The sequence below is a fragment of the Momordica charantia genome (assembly GCF_013281855.1).
Source record: "Momordica charantia cultivar OHB3-1 chromosome 5 unlocalized genomic scaffold, Mcharantia_2.0 BLBB01000005.1, whole genome shotgun sequence".
NCBI classification, from domain to species: Eukaryota; Viridiplantae; Streptophyta; class Magnoliopsida; order Cucurbitales; family Cucurbitaceae; genus Momordica; species Momordica charantia.
Window position 1 is genome coordinate 5,614,293 of NW_028275163.1, and position 19,833 is coordinate 5,634,125.

The 19,833-nt window shown below is 34.0% G+C and overlaps 2 protein-coding genes across 4 annotated transcripts; one reads left to right on the forward strand and one right to left on the reverse strand.

Annotated features, from left to right (window-relative positions):
* Positions 1 to 291: 291 nt before the first annotated feature.
* On the reverse strand, positions 292 to 4,399 carry RPL3P (ribosomal protein L3 plastid). The gene is made up of 5 exons (XM_022282520.2): positions 3,819 to 4,399; positions 3,062 to 3,271; positions 2,087 to 2,191; positions 1,050 to 1,163; positions 292 to 907 (listed from the first exon to the last, which is right to left on the reverse strand). Exons 1-5 carry the CDS (start codon positions 4,185 to 4,187, stop codon positions 734 to 736), a joined length of 972 nt encoding a protein of 323 aa, XP_022138212.1. The 5' UTR covers positions 4,188 to 4,399; the 3' UTR covers positions 292 to 733.
* A 3,710-nt stretch (positions 4,400 to 8,109) lies between these two features.
* CHR18 (chromatin remodeling factor18) lies at positions 8,110 to 19,226 on the forward strand. 3 transcript variants are annotated; one of them, XM_022282274.2, is made up of 24 exons: positions 8,112 to 8,615; positions 8,782 to 8,845; positions 9,425 to 9,516; positions 9,620 to 9,675; positions 9,760 to 9,835; positions 9,968 to 10,034; positions 10,712 to 10,778; positions 10,893 to 10,959; positions 13,114 to 13,197; positions 13,276 to 13,317; positions 13,500 to 13,655; positions 14,192 to 14,269; positions 14,987 to 15,055; positions 15,153 to 15,218; positions 15,315 to 15,443; positions 15,546 to 15,602; positions 16,309 to 16,398; positions 16,601 to 16,666; positions 17,604 to 17,672; positions 17,763 to 17,867; positions 17,959 to 18,084; positions 18,175 to 18,233; positions 18,306 to 18,342; positions 18,860 to 19,226. In XM_022282274.2, exons 1-24 carry the CDS (start codon positions 8,319 to 8,321, stop codon positions 19,025 to 19,027), a joined length of 2,187 nt encoding a protein of 728 aa, XP_022137966.1. In that variant the 5' UTR covers positions 8,112 to 8,318; the 3' UTR covers positions 19,028 to 19,226. The 3 variants fall into 3 exon arrangements, with proteins under 3 accessions (XP_087980246.1, XP_087980247.1, XP_022137966.1); XM_088124120.1 differs by having other exon boundaries at positions 8,110 to 8,615; positions 15,153 to 15,443; XM_088124121.1 differs by having other exon boundaries at positions 8,110 to 8,615; positions 9,434 to 9,516; positions 15,153 to 15,443.
* Positions 19,227 to 19,833: the final 607 nt, after the last annotated feature.

Sequence of the window (19,833 nt, forward strand, 5' to 3'; positions counted from 1 at the left end):
CGAATAAAAATAAAATACCCGACTTAGACTTTTTGTTTGAAAAAAATAAAGGATTGTCTATCAAATTTTATGCTAATCCAATTTTGAAAAATTGATAGCTTCTTCCAGATTTCTTCTCCTTTCAAGACAAACTTCCACACTAATAGGTCAACTTCTTTTTAAACGTCTATGAAAGGTGTAGTATTTAGACTTTTGAAAGAATTTGAGTGTTTATTAAATAAAGAGCAAAGTTCAATAATATATTATGTAATTTAACCTTAAGAATATTACATTACAAATAAAAGAACGAGATTTGAACTTCCAACCCATAAGAGATACCGCTCGGGTAGTTAAGATATTACTAACTATGGCAGCCATAAACAATCTATTTTCCAAGTTCACATAAACAAAAAGGATAAAAAGTTAAAACCACTCAACAAAAATTCTCAATATTTATAGCCTCCCTCTTCTCTACTCTTTATTTCAAAAGGGCTATTTCAGGTACATGTTTGAGATGGCGGTTGTAAATAAACAAATAGGAAAAAGGGGGAAAAGGGGAAAAAAAATTGGTAAATTACCGTCGCATTAAGAGGTTGGATTTCCTCGTACAGATCCTCCAGCTGCATTTCTATAATGAAATTGACTACTCATCAGGGCCATCAATAAGCACGCCTGCATACACTATCAGAAGTTGAAAATAAAAAACCAAAAGCAGACCAAAATCCACTACTTGCGCTGAAAAGGCAACTCCTAATCAATCTCCAACCATAAATGGATCTACTTCTCCAAGATCAGCAACAAGAGGTTCCAACTTCTCGGAGTCCTCGTCTTCAGTTGCGAAGTAGGTGGGAAACGGAAGGATCGACTTATCGGGTTTCTTGTAGAATGCGTCTTTTATAAATACAAAGTTTCCTTCGGCACCGGGGACCTGAAGGTGTGTGCAGCAATAATCTCAGACCATGTTGTGCCAAGAGTATGAAATTTATGGGTCAAACATAGAAACAGAACAAGGACTCTAGAGAATATGGATTGGATCAGGAGTTGGAATTAGGTTTTTATAAGAAACGTACTTGGCCTTTCACCCATATCAAGTTTCTTGCGGGGTCAATTTTGTAGACCCACACATTTTTCACAGTTCTCTGCTTCCCACCCATGCGTCCAGGCATTTTTTTACCTTTAAAGACCTGCAAAATAAGTATATGCTTTCTCACTGTCATAAATTACATGATATAAAGAGAGAAAGAATTACAATTCTTCACTACATTAACATAACGGACCATAGTCACAAGGATATTATTCCACATTATGGGATTTTTTTCCTTTATCTTTAGAAACAGGAATGAGATTCTGCCATTCAACACAAAAGTTTCCATGATTCCAACAAACTAAATCAAAGTATGTTCTATCCAAACACAGTACTTCTGTTGAAGATAAATTCAGTATAGGGATTCAGGTTCAATCTCTTAAAACTTAGTAAATTAAGTTTCGTCAGGATATTATTTTCAAGATTGCAACCACAAGTAGTAACTTCCAAATATTACTTAATATTGATTCCATCCAAAAGCATAGTTAAATCCAAAAACCATACACTTCCCAGGGTGCCAGCTATTCATATTTGTTGACTAAACACTCCTAGTAAAATTCCAAATTCTTTTTCTTTATATCCGTGAGTGTCCGAGCCAGCTTGCACGCACCTCGACTAATCTCACAGGATAACTGTCTGACCCTAGTACATGTGGTTGCCAAGGTAATTCATAGGATATTAAATTCTAGGTATGTGGCCACCTTTTGAAGTCATTCCCTCTAAGCCATATGTTATTTGACCCTTATTGACCACTAGGCCACACCATGATGGTTTAGTAAATTGTTAATTCTCATCTCTAAAATTTTCATTCATTGAGAAGGAGCCTTGCAAATTGACATGAGAGAGAGAGAGAGAAGCAGCACAACTCCCAGAATCAGAGAGACCCACCCAGTAAGCGAACACGAAATAGCAACTATCTCAAATGTGAGTATCCAGCACATGTTTCAGGTAGGGTAGCTCTAAAACGCATTTGAGAACTGATATACCACTCAATCTTAAAAATGAACGTCAAGATAAGCACACCTTTCCAGGAGCATCCCTCTGACCCGTAGAACCAGGGCTTCTATGGGATAATGATGCTCCATGGGATGCTGGCATTCCTTTAAATCCATGCCTTTTCATCACTCCCTGTGCACAGTTAGAAAAAAAAAATTAGCCATGAGAGACATCACTTTTAGGGAAACAGAAAAAATAATATACCTACATGGAAAGAAAACAGTTATTTATATGATAGTTGTGGATTGGACCTCGTGAATCACTTTCGGGACACAAATATACAACCCAAAATCAGCCAAACTGGCACAAACATGTAGAGAAGACAAAGCAAATATCATAGCTCCACATAAATAATCAGCCACGTACATGTCTTTCCTAGGGTTCTGTAGCCACAAACACTTTCATGCTTATATTTATATCCATGGATCGTGTTATTCTTTTCTCCTTAAGGATGCACATGACCTCATTGAGAAACCGTTCATGTTCTCTTAGTCTAACATACATGTGCAGCATGGTAACTTTCACAGTTACATTGTACCTTGCAGATCATGCAGAGTGTTAGTTAATTAAGCATGCATGCCAAGAAACAAGTTGGAGCATGATTAAGCATGATAACATGTCAAAAGCTTTGGGTGGGGTTATTGTGTTTCGTGTAAATAATTGCTTACTCTCGTGGTTACAGTATTCTTTGTTATTCAGCCGATTATTGCGTTGCAACGTAATCTGTTAAATCCATTATTTCATTGGATAGATAATTTGACCAAAATTCAAAGAGAGACATACATTTATACCACTCAATGTTCCCGCGATGGCATTAAAATCCATAAATTGTATCTCTAAAAGATATTCACATGTCAATTCTATTTCGAATGATCCTAGCACCTTAAGGGCTTCAAATATGCAACTAACTTAACCATATTAACAAATATAAGGAATTGAATGACAAATAAAATGGTAAAGGGTGCAAGTTCAAAAACTAGAGGAATGCTACAATGGATTCACCTGAAAACCTTTCCCTCTTGTGATTCCAGTCACATCAACATACTGTCCAGGGACAAAATGACGAACACCAATTGTTGTACCAACTGGAAGAAGTGCATCTGCTGACACTGGAAACTCCCTCAGTTTCCTCTTCAATGGAACACCTTGAGCCCTAAAATGTCCTAATTCCGGTTTTGTCAAATGCTTCGCCTTCTTCTGTCCACAGCCAATCTAACTAGCACCATAGCATAGCACCTTTGGTCAATAAACTCAAGTCCTATCACCTACCTATGCGATATAAGATTTTTAAAACTGAAAAAACAAACCTCATACATATGGTCTAATACTCAAGACAACTGGTTTTTTCTTAGAAATATTGAAAACAACAATGGGAGTAAATGGTAGTAATTTCTAAAACGCTTGTTGTCTCTCAGAGCTATCTTTGGAGTGGGCGAATCCTCCCAAATATTAGGGAGGTTGGTCATGAGCATAATGACCCACAAAACCCAGTTATTAATTAAAAAACTGTCACAGATGGTTATATTTAGGTCTAATTAAGTGTATTCATAGTTAGACACTAATCCAAAACGGCGTGCAGTTCAGTTCAGTATAATTCCAAAATCCAAGGACTTGAAAGTGAAGTGCTGCCATAACACAAGAGATTAAAATAGTGAATAGTGTTCCAAAAATAGACTCCTCAGTGATAATAACAAGAAGGAGAAACAAAAATTATCTCCGGCAATGGAATGAAAATGAGAAGAAGAGAGTTAAGTAATACCTGGAGGGCTGTGATACCTTCTTTCTCGATTGTCTTGACCTGAGACACAATATTATCATCAACCCAGAGCACGGTGATGGGTATCCTAGCTCCCCATTTATCCCACAGCGCCGACATTCCACACTTGACGGCAATGACGCCCGTCCGCTTCGAGTTAGGGGCCATGACACCGGGCTTAGCTTCAATGATCGGAGAAGAAGGCGAGGAGACGTCGCCGGCCTGGATCAAATCCTCGGAGCTGAAAGAACGGAAGAAGTAGTAACAAGAGGGATGCGTTCGCGAAGAAGAAGGGGAAATTGTAGAAGAGGCGCCGGAATTGATGGAGAGAAGACGGAAACGAGAAACGAGACCTCTGGATAAAGCCGACATGGTTGAGGCCAATCGCAGCGATTGCTCGGATGGAGATGCAGAAAATGGGGAGCTTCGGTTGGGTTTTAGGGTTTGATTTCGATCTCAGAGACTCTGAAGTTTCATTCCCTCTCTCTCTCTGTATGCAGCTGATGCAGTGTGGAGCGAGGGAAAACAGGAGGCGACTCGGGGTTTAGGGTTCTAACTTCTTTTTTTCTTTTTTCTTTTTTCTTTTTTGTTTTTTTTGTTTTTTTTTTTTTTTTTTGCGCAATATAAAGCAAAATATTTTCGTTTAGTTGTTGTGTTGCCGACTGCTGAGTGCTGCCGAGTCATATTATACTTAAAAAAAACCACCGGTGTGTGTCAGTAGTTTTTTTAATTTTATTTTACTATCAAAATTAGCAGTTCACGTGGAATTTATCATTTTATTATTATTAAATATCTTGATAATTTTTTCATTCATAAACAAATCACTCTCTCAATTCCTCTAATTTTATCTATTTTTTTAAATATTGTCTCTTAATCTTTACACATTTATCTCTTTCAATTTTTCACCTTTCTAATTTTCTCTCTTTGTTTCTAAATATTACTTTTTCACCTTTACAGATTCCAAATAAACTTAAATGAATAAAGAAAAAGTACTAATTGGGTGGAGGAAAAAATAGTCTAAGAGGGAATGATAAAGAAAGTAACTAAAAGATTATAAGAGATAAATTGTGCATCTGAGATACCGAACATCATTGAGAAAAGTTGAATTTATAGGTTGAAGATAAAATAAATAGAAATTAAGATGGTGACATGGGGAGGGATGGGGAGATAGAATTGGTGAGATTCGAGAGAATTTTGAGAAAGAGAGATAGTGTCGCTATGAGCGGGATATAGAATCGGTGGAGTTTGAGGATATTTAAAAAAATAGATATATGAGCGAGAAAATTACTCTCTGGCTAATAGACAAAATAATTAAAATTAAAGGACAAAATTAGAAGATTAAAATTTCTTTATGTTGTCTTTTATATGCACAGTATATATGTAGATAGAAGCATTTTATTATTCATATTTCTTCATTTTCTGCTAATAAAATTATGTATATATTTTAGAATAATAAAATAAAATTTTGTATCTATCTTCTCCTTTCTCATTTATTCAAAATATAAATACAAATATTATTTTATTATTATTGACTTAAACAATACATAAAAGAGATTTAACCATTTAATTCATGCCCATAAAAAAAGTGATAGATTTTATTAGTAAAAAAGAAAAGATGATAGATTGTTGATATAAATCCATGTGTGATATTTATAATAAGTAATATTAATTGCTAAAATATAATGTACCAAATGACATTAATTTGTTTAATATACTACTGAAAAAACAAATCAATATATAACTAATTTATCTAAATTATAACATTACTAAAATATTTATATACATTTATACCGACACACACAAAAATAATTAAACTTTTTTTTAGAAATAAAAATAATGAAACTTAAAATGTATAGTAAATTTTCTTCCCATGCAATTATATTTTTTAAATAATTTATTACAATTTTAAAAATATCTATATCTATCTGTGACAAACGAAATTAAATAGTAAATAACTTGTTGTCAGTCTATCAGCTAAATAAGAGAGAGAGAGAGAGAGAGAGAAACTTATTATTCTTTCTTAAAAAAAAATCGAGAAACTTCTACAACATGAACTTAAGATTTAAAGTGTATTTTTTTTAAATGCCACAAACTTTTTTTTTTAGCCAACTTTTTTTTTTTGTTAATGGAGCATAAAAGTGGGTTTTCCAAGCATGCTTATATTTCATTGGGTTTTATTTAGATTATTATAATTGTCAAACCATGTTTATTTTATTATCAAATATGTTATTATTGAATCACCAACTTACTTCAATGGTAATTGACAAATGTCTTTGATTAAAAGATCATGAGTTCAAATCTCTCATATGTATTTGGTGTATTAAAAAAAAATATATGCTATTCTTTTGCCCGAACCATTTGAAATATAAATTAGTACTCAGTTCGATTTGGTGTCTCACTTAACTTAATTAAAGGCGATGGTATACAGTAGTATTGAGAATGTGAGTTTCTGCCTTATATAGAAGTCATTCGAATATATGTCCACATAAATGACACTTTTTTTATATCTGTGAGTGTCCGGTCCAGCTTACACACACCTCGACTAATCTCATTGAGCAACCACATGATCCTACAACATTTGGTGCTGATAAACACATGAGAATTACTAATTCTTAAAGGAGGTGATCATCACATAAGTGACATTTTGTTTTATGTGCCAATAGTTTTCAATATGTCGATAGTTATTTCTCGTCATAATCAAATTGAGGCTCGAACATGTATTTTAAAGTAAGATACTATATGTATTATTTTTTTTAGTACAGATAAGAAAGTGATAATTCAAAATCACAACATTTTGATAGGAGATAATTGCTTTAATTAGTTTAATTATGAAGTTGGGTTTGGTTTGTTGTTTACCACTCGCAATATATGTATAAAATTGCTCGGCTCCGACTCTAATCTATACAATTTAAAATGGAAACTCAGGGAAAAAGTGGGAAATTGAAACTCGAGGGAAAAAAGTCAGTAAATGGAAACAAACATTGGGAATTAAAGACCATGTTTGTAACGTTTTTTTGTTTTTTATTTACATTTTTCGCAATGCGTTTGGTTACAATTTATGTTTATTGAAAAAAAAAATAGAAACGAGTTGTTTATTGTTTCTTAAAAAAACAAAAAAATATTGGATAATTATTTATTTTTTCTTGTTTATATTTTAACTTTGTTAAAAACAACGAGTGTGGGGATTCAAACCCACCCCTTAATGAGATATTTGTCTCTTAAATCTTGTGGACTTACTTCTTTAATTAAAATAAAATTTAATAAATATAACATATACATAAATAATATAATTTCTTAAAAAAATATAATTTATAATATTAATTCATTCAAATTAGTGTTTTGCATATAGTAGGACGATAGAACCTAAAAAGTGGAATGGGTAATAAAATATATGCCTACACATGTACAAAACATTGAGTATATAGGTAAAACCGTTGCTGAAACTACTTTTTGTAGTTTAAAAAATTTTACTTTTATTTTTTGAACGTTTCTTAAAATTTAAAAATATAATGAATTATCAAACATGAAAAGATAAAAATGGTATGTAAAAAAAAAGATAGATAAAAATGGTAGAAAAAAATAAACGAAAATATCATTGAACGAGCCAAAAAATGACTCCACTCTAAGGGTACCCGGGTTGGGTTGGAAAAATCCCAACCCGACCGGGTTGGGTCGGATCTCGGGTTGACCCTTGAAAATACCGGGTCAACCCGACCCGACCCGATATTATAGTTTTTTTTTAATACTAATAATCTAATATTACATATATATAATACATTAATAATTATTAATTAAAATCTTATTTTTTATATTCAATCTCATCTATCGATTTCATTAAATCTCAACCATTGATTATAGGTTTCAATTCAATCCTCCCAATTTTTAATATTTAATTCTTTCTTTTCTAACATTTTGAATTTCATCTTCCTCCCCTTCATCTTTTTCTATAATAAGGTGTAAGTTTTTTTAATATTGTTGAATTAGAGCTTACATGTTGGTTTCAATTTGGATTTGGACTTTAGATAAACTTTGGATAATGTAAAATTTTAAAATTTGTATTAAATTAGGACTTACACGTTGGTTTCAATTAGGATTTACACGTTGGTTTCAATTAGGATTGAATTTGTGCTTAAATTAAGATTTTGATTTTTCTATATTTTATGGTCAATGTTATAAACAAAACAAAAGTAAATTAATTAAAAAAAAAAAAACCCGGCAAGCCAACCCAAATTTTTGGATTGGGTCAAGTTGACTATCGTTTTACGACCCGACGATTCCCAAAAACACCCCAATCCGATCAACCCAGTCCGTGAAGAGCCTGCTCTACTCTATACAGTTGGAAATGGAAACCCGGGAAAATGAAAAGGAAATGGAAACTCGGGGGAAAAAAAATCGGTAAATGGAAACAAACGACCCGAAGTTCATTTCAAAAAATTGCATGCTCGAAACCATTCGTTTCATTAGCAGCGAGGGAGAAAGGGGGTTCGCGCCTTTCTCCAAGCAATGGAATTTGCAGCGGAAGACGATGACTGGAACTTGACTCCCGAAGAACTCGATTCCCTCGAGAGAGACGCTGTCCAGAAGATCGCTCAACTTCAAAATTCTGCTTCTTCTTCTTCCTCTTCGTTCAATGTCTTGGTTCCTTGCTCTGCTTCGAATCAACACCCCCACCAGTCATTTACTTCCAACACCCACCTTAATTGTAGCAGCAATGAGGCCAAAATCAGCAACCCAAAAGCCCACGACCCTGCATTTCAATCTTCCCAACTGAATCCTAAATTGGGTTCACGTCCATTCGGGGTTTATCCTAAATTCCTGCTCTGATTATGGTTTTTGGAATGTGTTATTGTACTTTTAGGGCTCCATTTGTGAGATTGTAGCACGTGTTTGAGTTCGAGTTCATGTCGTTCTTTGTGTTATATATTGTTATAAGCTTCCTAATCTTCTATCATTTGTTAATATATAGGTGGACACTACATCTCCATTGGCGCGAGTATTACCTTCATCAGTCGCCTCAAAAGAACATGTCGGTAAGATTTTATTTTTTAAGCTTCGTACTTTTGTCTCCTCTTTAATATTATCGTCTATTTAAATGTGTTGTTTATCATCTTCACTCTTATATCGAGTTAGTTCAGAGGGTAGGTCTCACTCGGAAGAAGTTCATGTTCTGTAAATTCGCTTCCTTTGAATTATTGGAGTAAAATTTTGGTACCACGTAGGAAATGATCATATCCCAGCATAAATTTGAACTGTTGTACTTTGTCTATCAACTCACTTTGGGTTGTGGCTCACTTTGATACCCCTTTTTTGGTCTTCGAATGAATTTTTCTAGTTATCCATTATCCTTGATCCTGGAACTCGGAAGATCGGAGCCTCCTAATGTAATTATTTTGTATTTAGTTTTTGTTCGGCTCCATCTATATAGATTATTTTTGATAGCCCCGTTTCTGTACTTTCATGAGATGGAAGCTGGTTTTTCTTCCCGAAAAAGAAAAGGAAAAAAAAACTCATATCTCATGTATAAAAAATTCCCCTTATATTGGTCCAACAAAACAATATGCGGCTAAAAGTTATTTCATATCTACTTATTTTCTGGCTATTTGTGTAAGGTGATGTAGGTGCAAAGGAACTACCCAAGGTTTCTGTCAAATTTTTCCTTCACAGCAGCGGGAACGTTGCTGCAAAATTTTCATATGATCAGGTGCATTTTTTAGCTGCTTGCTAAAAATTGTTTTCCAGCCACAGCCACAGCCACTGCTGATCTCAACCTCATTTAATTGTATATTATCATTTATATTTTCTAGGTACTGGTAGAAGCTTTTCGAAAGATCCCCAAAGCCACTTGGAATGCAAAAGAAAGGTCTTCTCCACTCACTTCTTCTCTCTCTCAGCATGGCTGTACTTGTTTGTACCATTTGTATTCCTTAAACTTTTAAACCTGCAGATTATGGATGTTTCCAATATCTAGCATGTCAGCGGCAGAAAATGTTCTTCGTGATGTAGTCAGTTTTAAAGTCGAGGTGGTCACTTGTCCCTCATTACTTTAGTTCACGAGTCTTTGCTGCAATCAATTGATACAAAATAATATTTAGGAGAAGTGCCAGTTGTGGCATAAGATATATCCTACTAATCTACTTTTTGTTTTATCACAGGTAGAGAGCTTGGATAACTTGGTGCAGCGTGCTATCTTCGCAGCTTCTCTGCTTCCTGATTTGCGAGGTAGATATTGAGTGTGGTTATTGGTTAGAAATTCGGTGATTATGGTAAAAATTGTACGTTGCTTATTTGTAAGCTATTTAACTTTTCTGGCATCTTTTACCACCTCAGTATTAATTACATTGTATGTGCTAAAAAAAAATTACACTGTACTCTTCTTTTTGTTTTTCTCAATGAAAGTTGATTTCATATAAAAAAATAAAAAATTACATTGTATGTGGATTGTGGTAAAAAAAAAATTACATTGTTTGTGGTAACTTGTATTTTAAGTTTTAATCTGGAGAAGACCTGTTGTCATGGCATCTTTGGAACTTGGACATGTTGTAAATAAATTACGATGTTTAAATCAAGCTTCTGGTTTAAATTTGTATATCTTGGAAGGCAACGTTGATCAAAGAGTTAGATGATACTAACACTTTCTTTTGATTCCTCCTGGAGTACCCAATTCATAGGTCTTAGTCCTATGTTTGGAATTTTAACACTGCAGTTTCTGGTCGCTTCTCTCTCTCTCTCTCTCATATTACTTAGCCTGAGAATGTTTTTGTACTATACGTTTCTGGTCATCCATTCCTTCCACAAATTCTCTTTTGTTATATTTTTTTTGGGGAGAGGGTGGGGTGCGTGTATCAGTATATATATATTTCTAAATCTTTTGATGTTTTCCATAATTTTTTCACAAGACAAATATATCAGGTTACCTGTAGATATTGAATCAAAGCTGTTGCCATTTCAGCGGGAAGGTGTTAGGTATGAAGTGTTTGAGAGCTCTGTCAGTTGCCAGTGTGTTATGTTATTATATGTTGAAGTTTTTAATTTGTTATGCGCGATTTTCCTATCATCTTTGCAAATTGTTATTTTCAGGTTTATTTTACAGCATGGAGGTCGTGCTCTTTTAGCAGATGAAATGGGGCTAGGGAAGACTTTGCAGGCAAATGATTCTTGAACCGAACATTGTAATTGTTATGTTACGTTTGAACTTATTTATGGTCTCATATTTAGTTTTTCTATAATAAATTAGTATCCCATGGAAAAGAATGCTACTATTTTTTATGTCATGGATGGGTTTTGCATTGGACTATGTACCTTCACCAATACTATGGCATAATAGGATTCTTAACACCTAGGTAGATAGTCAACACAATTTGAACTCGTGAGTCGTGACTTCACTTCAAATGTAACTATATTACTATTTGCCCTTTGACAACTGGGCCAACCCATAATTCTTAAACAATGCTACTAGGGTAGCCTTTATCTAGAAATTTGGTATGATGATCTATCTTGTTGATGGTGTTGGTTCAGTTACTAGCACCATGTGCTAAGGTGTTCATTCAGGTTGTAGTCATCATATGGGGATGTTGCATTACACTGCCCGTCTGAATCTTTGAAAAATTTATTGTCATAAAATTAATTAATTTCTTGTAGGTAGCACCTTAGTAATGAATTTATCATGTGTTTATCTTGCTAAAAATCGTGTTGTATTTCATGCTACTGATGGTCTGATTTGAATTTGATAATAGTTTGCAGTATTTTTGTTAGAGTGTCCTTGTGCTATGACTAATAAGAGTTGGTCTTCTAGCTGGTTAGATTTTTTCAAAGGAAGCTAGGATTGATAAGCTTCTAAGGAACACCTCTCACCAATTTTCTTTTGTGCTCAACGTTGGTTGTATAAAATGGGAATGACTCATGCCTTCTAGATTTGAAAACTTGTGGCTTGAGCAGCCTTTTTATTTTAGGATAATATTGGTCTTGATATGGGGTGAGATAACTTTCAAATTTTCAGGTGGGTTGGTTATGTTTTCATGGAAAAGCTTAAAAGACTTAAACCTTTGGTAATTATGTGGAATATAGAGGTCTCGACTCTCTAGGAACATCACCAAGGAGAAAAAAGGATTAGTTGGTCACTTTGTTTCTAGAAGATGAAGCCCTTTTGTAATTATCCGCTAGGCCTTATTCTTTTGGATTGGAGTCCTTTTCTGTAGGGGACCTCCTGTTTCAGGACTGTTTTTTTGGATGCCCTTTTGTAGGCTTTTTTGTAGCTCGTGTATCTTTTTTCATTATTCTCAATGAAAGTATTGTTTTCCATAGGAGAAAAAACAAGCTTGTAAAACCAAATTGATTGTGTATTTTAGAGTAATGAAGAATGTGGTCTAGAGAATGTAGGACCAATTAGTGAAGGAGGGAGATGTCAGGATTCTAAATTTTCATTGTTGGATGTCGTCGAGGAATATAAAAAACTTTATCTCCTTAATCCATAATGAAGGCTAAGTCCTAAATACAGAGCATGAGGTGGGGGACGATGTAATTGATTGTTTTAACAAGTCATGTACAACTTATCAAAATCAGAGGTTTTGTTTTCCAAAATCTTCACTTGAGTTCTTTTTCGCCATGTCTTCAGTACTTAGACTCTTAGAAGGGGTCTATTGTATTTGGTGGGTATCAAGCTCAAACTTGAACTTATGAGATTTTACCCACTGCAGTACTTTCACTCTTCATAATAAAAGTCATTAACAAGATTTAAAAGGTTTATCAGTCTCATCACCATAAGACTTTAGGAGAAATGATATTGACTCTGGATGATCAGTAGATTCCTTTCAACTTACTGGATTAAGGAGCGTATGAATACTAATCATCTATTCTCATTGGTTTATTTTTGGTAAATAGTAAATACATATTTGTTTATTATCAAAAAAACAACAAAAGAAAACTATTTCTTAGAATAACAATTCATTAAATAATAAATAAAACACATCTGCTACTTTTTCAGAGGCAAGTAAATTTGTATTTTGGCAATTTCAGTTTAGATTGGAATGCCAAAATTAGTTGACAAGAAATCACCGGTGTTCTAAATTCTGATGAAGGCATCATTTGATTGAGTTCTAAGGGCTTTATTTCCCGTGATAAGCCATCATACGAGCCCATGATACAGGTTTTATGGTTCAGGCGTTCTTTATTTTGACTTCGATTATTTTTTAATCCCCACGTGGATTCTGCTATCATAAATTCCATGCTTTTACAACTTTGACTTGCAACTCTACTACATTTCTTTATCTTGAAATCATTAGTTTGCTCATACTCTCTACAGGCTATTGCCGTGGCTGCATGTATCCGTGAATCATGGCCTGTTCTTATACTCGCACCATCTTCCTTACGCTTGCACTGGGCTGCTGTAAATATTTTGTCAACTCCTGTATTTTAATGAGATTATTTTTGCTTGCATGTTACATTCTCTTCGGCTTTGTTCCAGATGATCCAGCAATGGCTACAAATTCCTTCATCAGATATACATGTATTCACCACACCCGTGTTTCTGTAATTGCCTTCTTTTTTTATTTTTATTTTTATTTTTAATCAACTGTTGAACTGATATTTGTTTTCTTATACAAGATTTCTGGTGTGGCGATGGGGTTTTAAAAAGGATGCTTAAGTTGCAACTAGAAAAGTTTATATTTTGACTAATTCTCCTATCAGGTGGTTTTGTCCCAAAATTGTGGGTCAAATAAGGGTGGATTCACTATACTATCCTCAAGCTCCAAAAGTACCCTACATCTTGATGGCCTTTTCAACATCATCTCCTATGACGTGGTCCCGAAGTTACAGAATATTCTAATGGTATCGCAGTTTAAGGTACCTGTGACATCATGTAATCCATGACATTCGTTCTAATATCATTTCATTAAGCAAGGTAATCATTTCTTCAAAAAAAAAAAAAAAAAACGCCTGTGGACATCTTCTGTTTTCTCTTGCTTTGTCCTTTTATTTTGTATGTTTTACTTTTTTGGGCTCCGTCATAATGTTTTCATTGTGTGTCAGGCAAGATCCTTGATTTGTTGATTGTAATATTATTCTTATTATTCTTTTTATAAGAATGATGATTATAATATTATGAACTCCGTTTTATTTGCAGTAGCATGGTTTTGGAAGTTGTTACTTTTGGATATTTTTGTCTCTACTCAACAATAAACAATTTACTTCATACAACTGTACATTGTCACTTTACATCTTATGTATTCTCGAAAGAAATGAGTTATTGAAATGATTACATATCAATGTAACTGAGATATCAACCTAGTCTTTGACTTTTGTCAGTAATATTTCAACAGGTCTGTTCATTCTCTACCCCGAATGTTCATGCTCCTAACACTGGTCTAGTTATTTGTCAGGTTGTAATTGCAGATGAGTCCCACTTCATGAAAAATGCTCAAGCAAAGAGGACGGTTGCTTGTGTGCCCGTTATACAGGTTATCTTGCTTTTCTAGTGCAGTTTACTCAATCCTGGGATTTATCTTGGCAAAGTTTCGTTTGATTTGTTATTATTATTATTTTTTTGTGTACTGTTCAGAAAGAGTAAAAAACAGGCTGTTTTTGACTTATTTAGTAAACTGGGGTAGTTTTTTAAATTAATGAAAAATAACTTATTATTTGGTATGAAATATTGAATTAATTTTGTATATAGAAGCTAATTAAGTTTGTAGGTTATATGGATATGGGCATTATTAGAATGTAGTTGTACAAATCTTGTTTGCTATCTAAATACTTTAAGGTGTTCTTAAAGGTTTCCATGAAAAGATAAACAATAGTTATCCATTGGTATTTGGCAAGGGCATCCGGATTTACTATGAACAGAAAGTATGAAATCATTTTTAGAGCTGTAACCTATCAGATGAAAATCAATAAAAGTAGTTGCTCTGCTTTTTCCCGTATGGAAAGCATATTTGCTTAGTAAGTTGAGGGCCTATGTTACTGGCAGTGGAAATAGGATGGAACTAACAAGGATATTCGGGTTTTTGCACTCTTCCAGAAACTAGGGTCTTTGTACAGCAGAATAAGTTGGTACAGCTACATAAGATCTTTGTTTCTCTAGTTCTCACTCTTGTGTGCTGCAGTGCTCATGGGTTCTATGCAGAAGCATTCCTTTTCCTTTATAACCCTACACTAGTTAAAATATTTTTTTTCAGAAAGCTCAGTATGCCATTTTGCTCAGTGGAACTCCAGCATTGTCTCGACCGATTGAACTCCTCAAGCAGGTAGAGTTCATATGTTCTTCTGGCTTAATGCTATGTCCATGTCTAAGTGTTTGGTTTTATGTCATTAAATTATGTTGAATTTGCTTGAATTCTGCAGCTGGAAGCTTTATATCCAAATGTATATAAAAATGTTCATGAGTATGGCAACAGATATTGCAAGGGGGTAAGAAACAGTGACTTTTCTTTCAACAAAAGCTTGTTATGTAATAGTTGTGCTTTTTTTTTTTTGAATCACCGCAAAATATCTCGTCACCTTCAGGGAACTTTTGGATTATATCAAGGTGCAAGTAACCATGAAGAATTACACAATCTGATGAAAGCAACACTGATGATCCGCAGGCTTAAAAAGGACGTTCTTTCTGAGCTTCCTCTGAAGCGTAGGCAACAGGTACATTGCCCAATTTTTTTCTGGTTTCAAGAGGTTTGTGTAGGGGGGAATGTGAACTTGAAGAAGTTAGTGGCCCTGTAATACTTTCCTTCACGTTCTCAGGTGTTTCTTGATTTGGCTGAGAAGGACATAAGGCAAATTAGGGCTTTATTTTGTGAGGTAACTTAAAATTTCCATTGAGTTTGATAATTGTTCTTTGAGATTTAATAATGTAAAAAGGAACTGTAGAGAAATAAGAAGATAAAGCATCCTCTGTCTACAAGCTCATTGTAGAAGATTAGCGTATCTAGAATCAAAGAAATGTCAAGATATAGGTGCTACTGTTGTGAATTTTTTAAACTAATTTTTCATTCTTAATATAGAAAACCTATTTGGATGATGAATTTTTTTTATGTTGTTTTTGGTTGATTTGTTTTCAAAATGTTCTTTAACTTGAGGGGATCCTTCAAACATCATTATAAACAGTGAAAACACACAGATAATCAACTGCACAAATGAGTGCACAGTAATCAACAAGCAATACAGAGATTTCTTTTTAAACACAACTTAAAAATTTTAAACATTTGTTCAAGAAAAGTACACATAAAATACCCTCAAATAGCAGGTTAATATTTTACATTCTTACACTAACAAACAATACTGTAAGAACCCCAAACTTTATCAACGTCTTCAATCCTGTCTTAGAAAACTACTTTTTTTTCCCTTTTCAACCAAATAGCCCAACTTAGCAGAATCACACATTTCTGAAGAAGAAATTTTCATTAATGCTTCAGCCCAAACTTCGGGTTGCAACTTATTGCTAGTAGCCTTTTGTTGGGTGTTTAAATACAATGCTGTTCTATTCTACTAATACATGTGTTTCCAGTTGGAGGTTATTAAAGGGAAAGTCAAGGCCTGCAGATCAAAAGAGGAGGTAGAATCACTGAAGTTTCAACAAAAAAATCTTATTAGTAAGGTAACTGTCAATGTCGTTCATTTTATTGCATGTTAAGTGTTTACAAGATAACTATCATTCCCGAGTTTGAATATTAAGTACTAAGTTCGGTGCATGGAGGTTTATAGAGATATTTTGATATTCCTTATTAAGTAACTTTGAAAATTTTCCCACCATCTTCCTCCTTTCTTATTTTAAGTCTCCAACGTTGTAATGGAACCAGATATACACTGATTCTGCTGAAGCCAAGATTCCAGCAGTTCTTAATTATCTAGAGACTGTGGTTGAGGTACTTGTCCCATCATATATAATGTATCTTCTTCTTAGTTCCCTTTCCAAACAGCCAATGTGTACTGTGTACTGAATCAGCTTGCCAAATATCCTTACTTTTGTTATGTGGATGTATTATGTTAAATTGGATTTTGGTTCTACCTAGTTGCTCATGTTTTCCCCGGTGCATGGGGCCAGGGTTTGGGGATTGTTATTTGACGGTTAAATCAATTTTGGCATTTACGTGAATTTCAAGTATTTTTTCTTTTCTGTAGTGTTGCCAACTATGGAAGTTTCAATTTCTCACCCTGCTTATTTTTCCAGTGTGATTATCAAATATCATGTGGAAATTTTGCTGCAGATTTTGTATTTAAGTCCATCATGAACTTATAACTAGGATGACTATATTGGTCAATTATGTCTATAATTTCGTTTCCGGAGTTTTTAGGACATCAGGAACATTGTAGAATAGTTTGATGCGTGTTTAACTGAATATTGTTATACTTGTGTGTGCATTTTCTTAATTTCATAGACGTCTCATCGAGTTTGCAAATATAATCATTTTTTTAATTCCTCTTGTTTGTTTGTATTCATCTTTTCAGTTTTTTATTCTTTTTACCTCTGAAGTTTTTGACTTCAACATGAATATTTAATACAATCTTTAGGGGTGGAGAGGTCTTGGGAGGAGATTTGATTCATTGCTAGATTTTACGTCTCACTTTGAGCGTCTATGTCTACGCCTTCTTCTTTTGAATCAGTGCCATTTCTTGTAGGTTAGATTCCAGTTTGGTTTCTTTTTTGGGCTGCTGTTTTAGTAGACCTGTCTTTTTGATGTTTCGTCTTGGTTGGTCTTTTTTGGGTCTATTGTATTCTTTCATTTTTCTCATTCAGCTTCAACTATAAAAGTGTACATGTTACTCTATAATGTTCATTGAACTATAAAATAATTCTCACAGGCAGGTTGCAAGTTTCTGGTTTTTGCTCATCACCAGCCCATGATTGATGCTATACACCAGTTCTTTCAAGTAAGACATTGCTTCTCTCTTTTGGTTTATGAATCAAGTTTGAGGCGCCTTCTAATCAGTGTATTTCTTATATAAACTGCTGATTCCCAGAAAAAGAAAGTGAATTGCATTCGGATCGATGGCGGTACTCCCTCAGCAACCCGGCAAGCTCTGGTTTCAGACTTTCAGCAGAAAGATTCTATCAAGGCAGCTGTGGTACTTTTTCTCTCTTGGGAAGCTTTTCATCAATAACTCTTGAACATTGGTCTTAAACAGAAACTAAAATGGCAATCAAACGCTTCCACAGTTATCTATTAGAGCTGGAGGTGTCGGGCTAACATTAACCGCTGCAAGCACGGTTATTTTTGCCGAGCTTTCTTGGACCCCAGGTGATCTGATTCAAGCTGAAGATCGTGCCCATAGAATTGGACAGGTATTTACATGGTTTCTAGTCCTATAACAACATAATCCTCATTGGGTGATTCCTGGTACTGAGTTCGACACGGTTTTGATGTTCTTTTAGGTTTCTTCCGTTAACATACATTATCTACTGGCGAACGATACAGTCGACGACATTATATGGTACATTCCATTAAGCAATTGTTGAATGATAACTGAGCAAAGTAATTAATCCATTTGTTTGCTTTCTTACAGGGATGTTGTTCAGAGCAAGTTAGAAAATTTAGGACAGGTAACTCATTGTTCTCTCCATAATCTTTTTTTGATATTTATATCCTATTCTAGTCTCTTTTCAAGTGTTCTGTTTTTGTCCTTTAGCTATATATAGAAAATTATTTTAGCTCTTAACATTAATTTTTTATTAATAATTTATCAAGAACTTAAATCCATTTGAAAACCAGACACTTAACCTACCATACGTGACTTCAAATATTTGCCCCCGATTGATTAGGTAAATAAACAGAAATATGTCTGCATTTGGTTTTCATTATGCAAATTTCAGATACTAAAATATAATATTTGGAAGTTTAGAATCAAAACAAAATAATATGAACCACTGTGGATTGACTTAGTAGTCATCGAGGCCAATGAAAATGTGAAAGACTTACAGGAATAGGTTCAAACTATGGTAACTACCTACTTAGAATTTAATATCCGTAATAGAATCAAGTGCGCAAAACATGTTTTTTTGTAATAGTTTATTCTGTAGCTTTGATTGGTAACATTGTGTTTGAACTGTTGAAATGTAGATGCTGGATGGGGAAGAGAATACATTGGAAGTGGCAGTGAAGCAGCAGCCAAGTACAAGTACAAGTAGCAGTCCAAATTCAAAGCAAAAAACTCTAGACTCTTTCATAAAGCGTTGCAACACTGTAAGTTCTGATACCCAATCCAAACTTAAACTTCCTAGGCACTAAATCATTCAACTATTTACTGGAGATTTATAGAAAAAATCAATCTTTAGATATGTTTTTGCCCAGCTGATTGTATAAAGCCTAAAGTGACCATTAATTATATGTATAGATATAATTTGGATGTTACTATCTCCATTGTGTTAAAAATTAAGGGTGTTTGAAACCCCGATCAACGAGTTGATTCATGAACTGTTCTACTTAATTGTGTAAGGATTTGGCAGTTCTACTGGAATCTGCAAGTTAAACCAAGCAAATTATAAATTCATAGGTTCATAAGTTGTACTCAAAAGAAACTTTTAGAAAAATGATTTTGGCATAACTACCAAAATAAAATTTTTAAAAAGTCTTGGATAAGGATATTCGAAGTTACACATAGTATAAATTTCTATAGAATGTTCGAGAAATTAATATTTTCATTGTAATTTATTCTTATTATTTTTTTGATAATTGGGAGTCGGAACTATGCTCCCTTATTTCCTAGGATCACCCGCACCCGTCCCAGGTCCAAACATAATTTATTTACAAACAAATAACCGAGGTTGGAGATTCAAACTCATTCTTTTCAATTTGTTGTACTAATAAAAAAACATGATTATCCTAAATAAATCCGTTCAATAATCTTTGAGTTCTTTTTATTTGACCTAGAATCGATCAATCTAGTCATAATTAGGCTAAAAAGAGTACTAATAGGTCTTCGCGTATGAAAGGCCAACCAAGATCGAATATATCTAACTGAGTTGGTGATGTCAATGACCCAAGGTAGAGTACTCAATGAACTATTACCCATAGTATGAATATATCTAACTGAG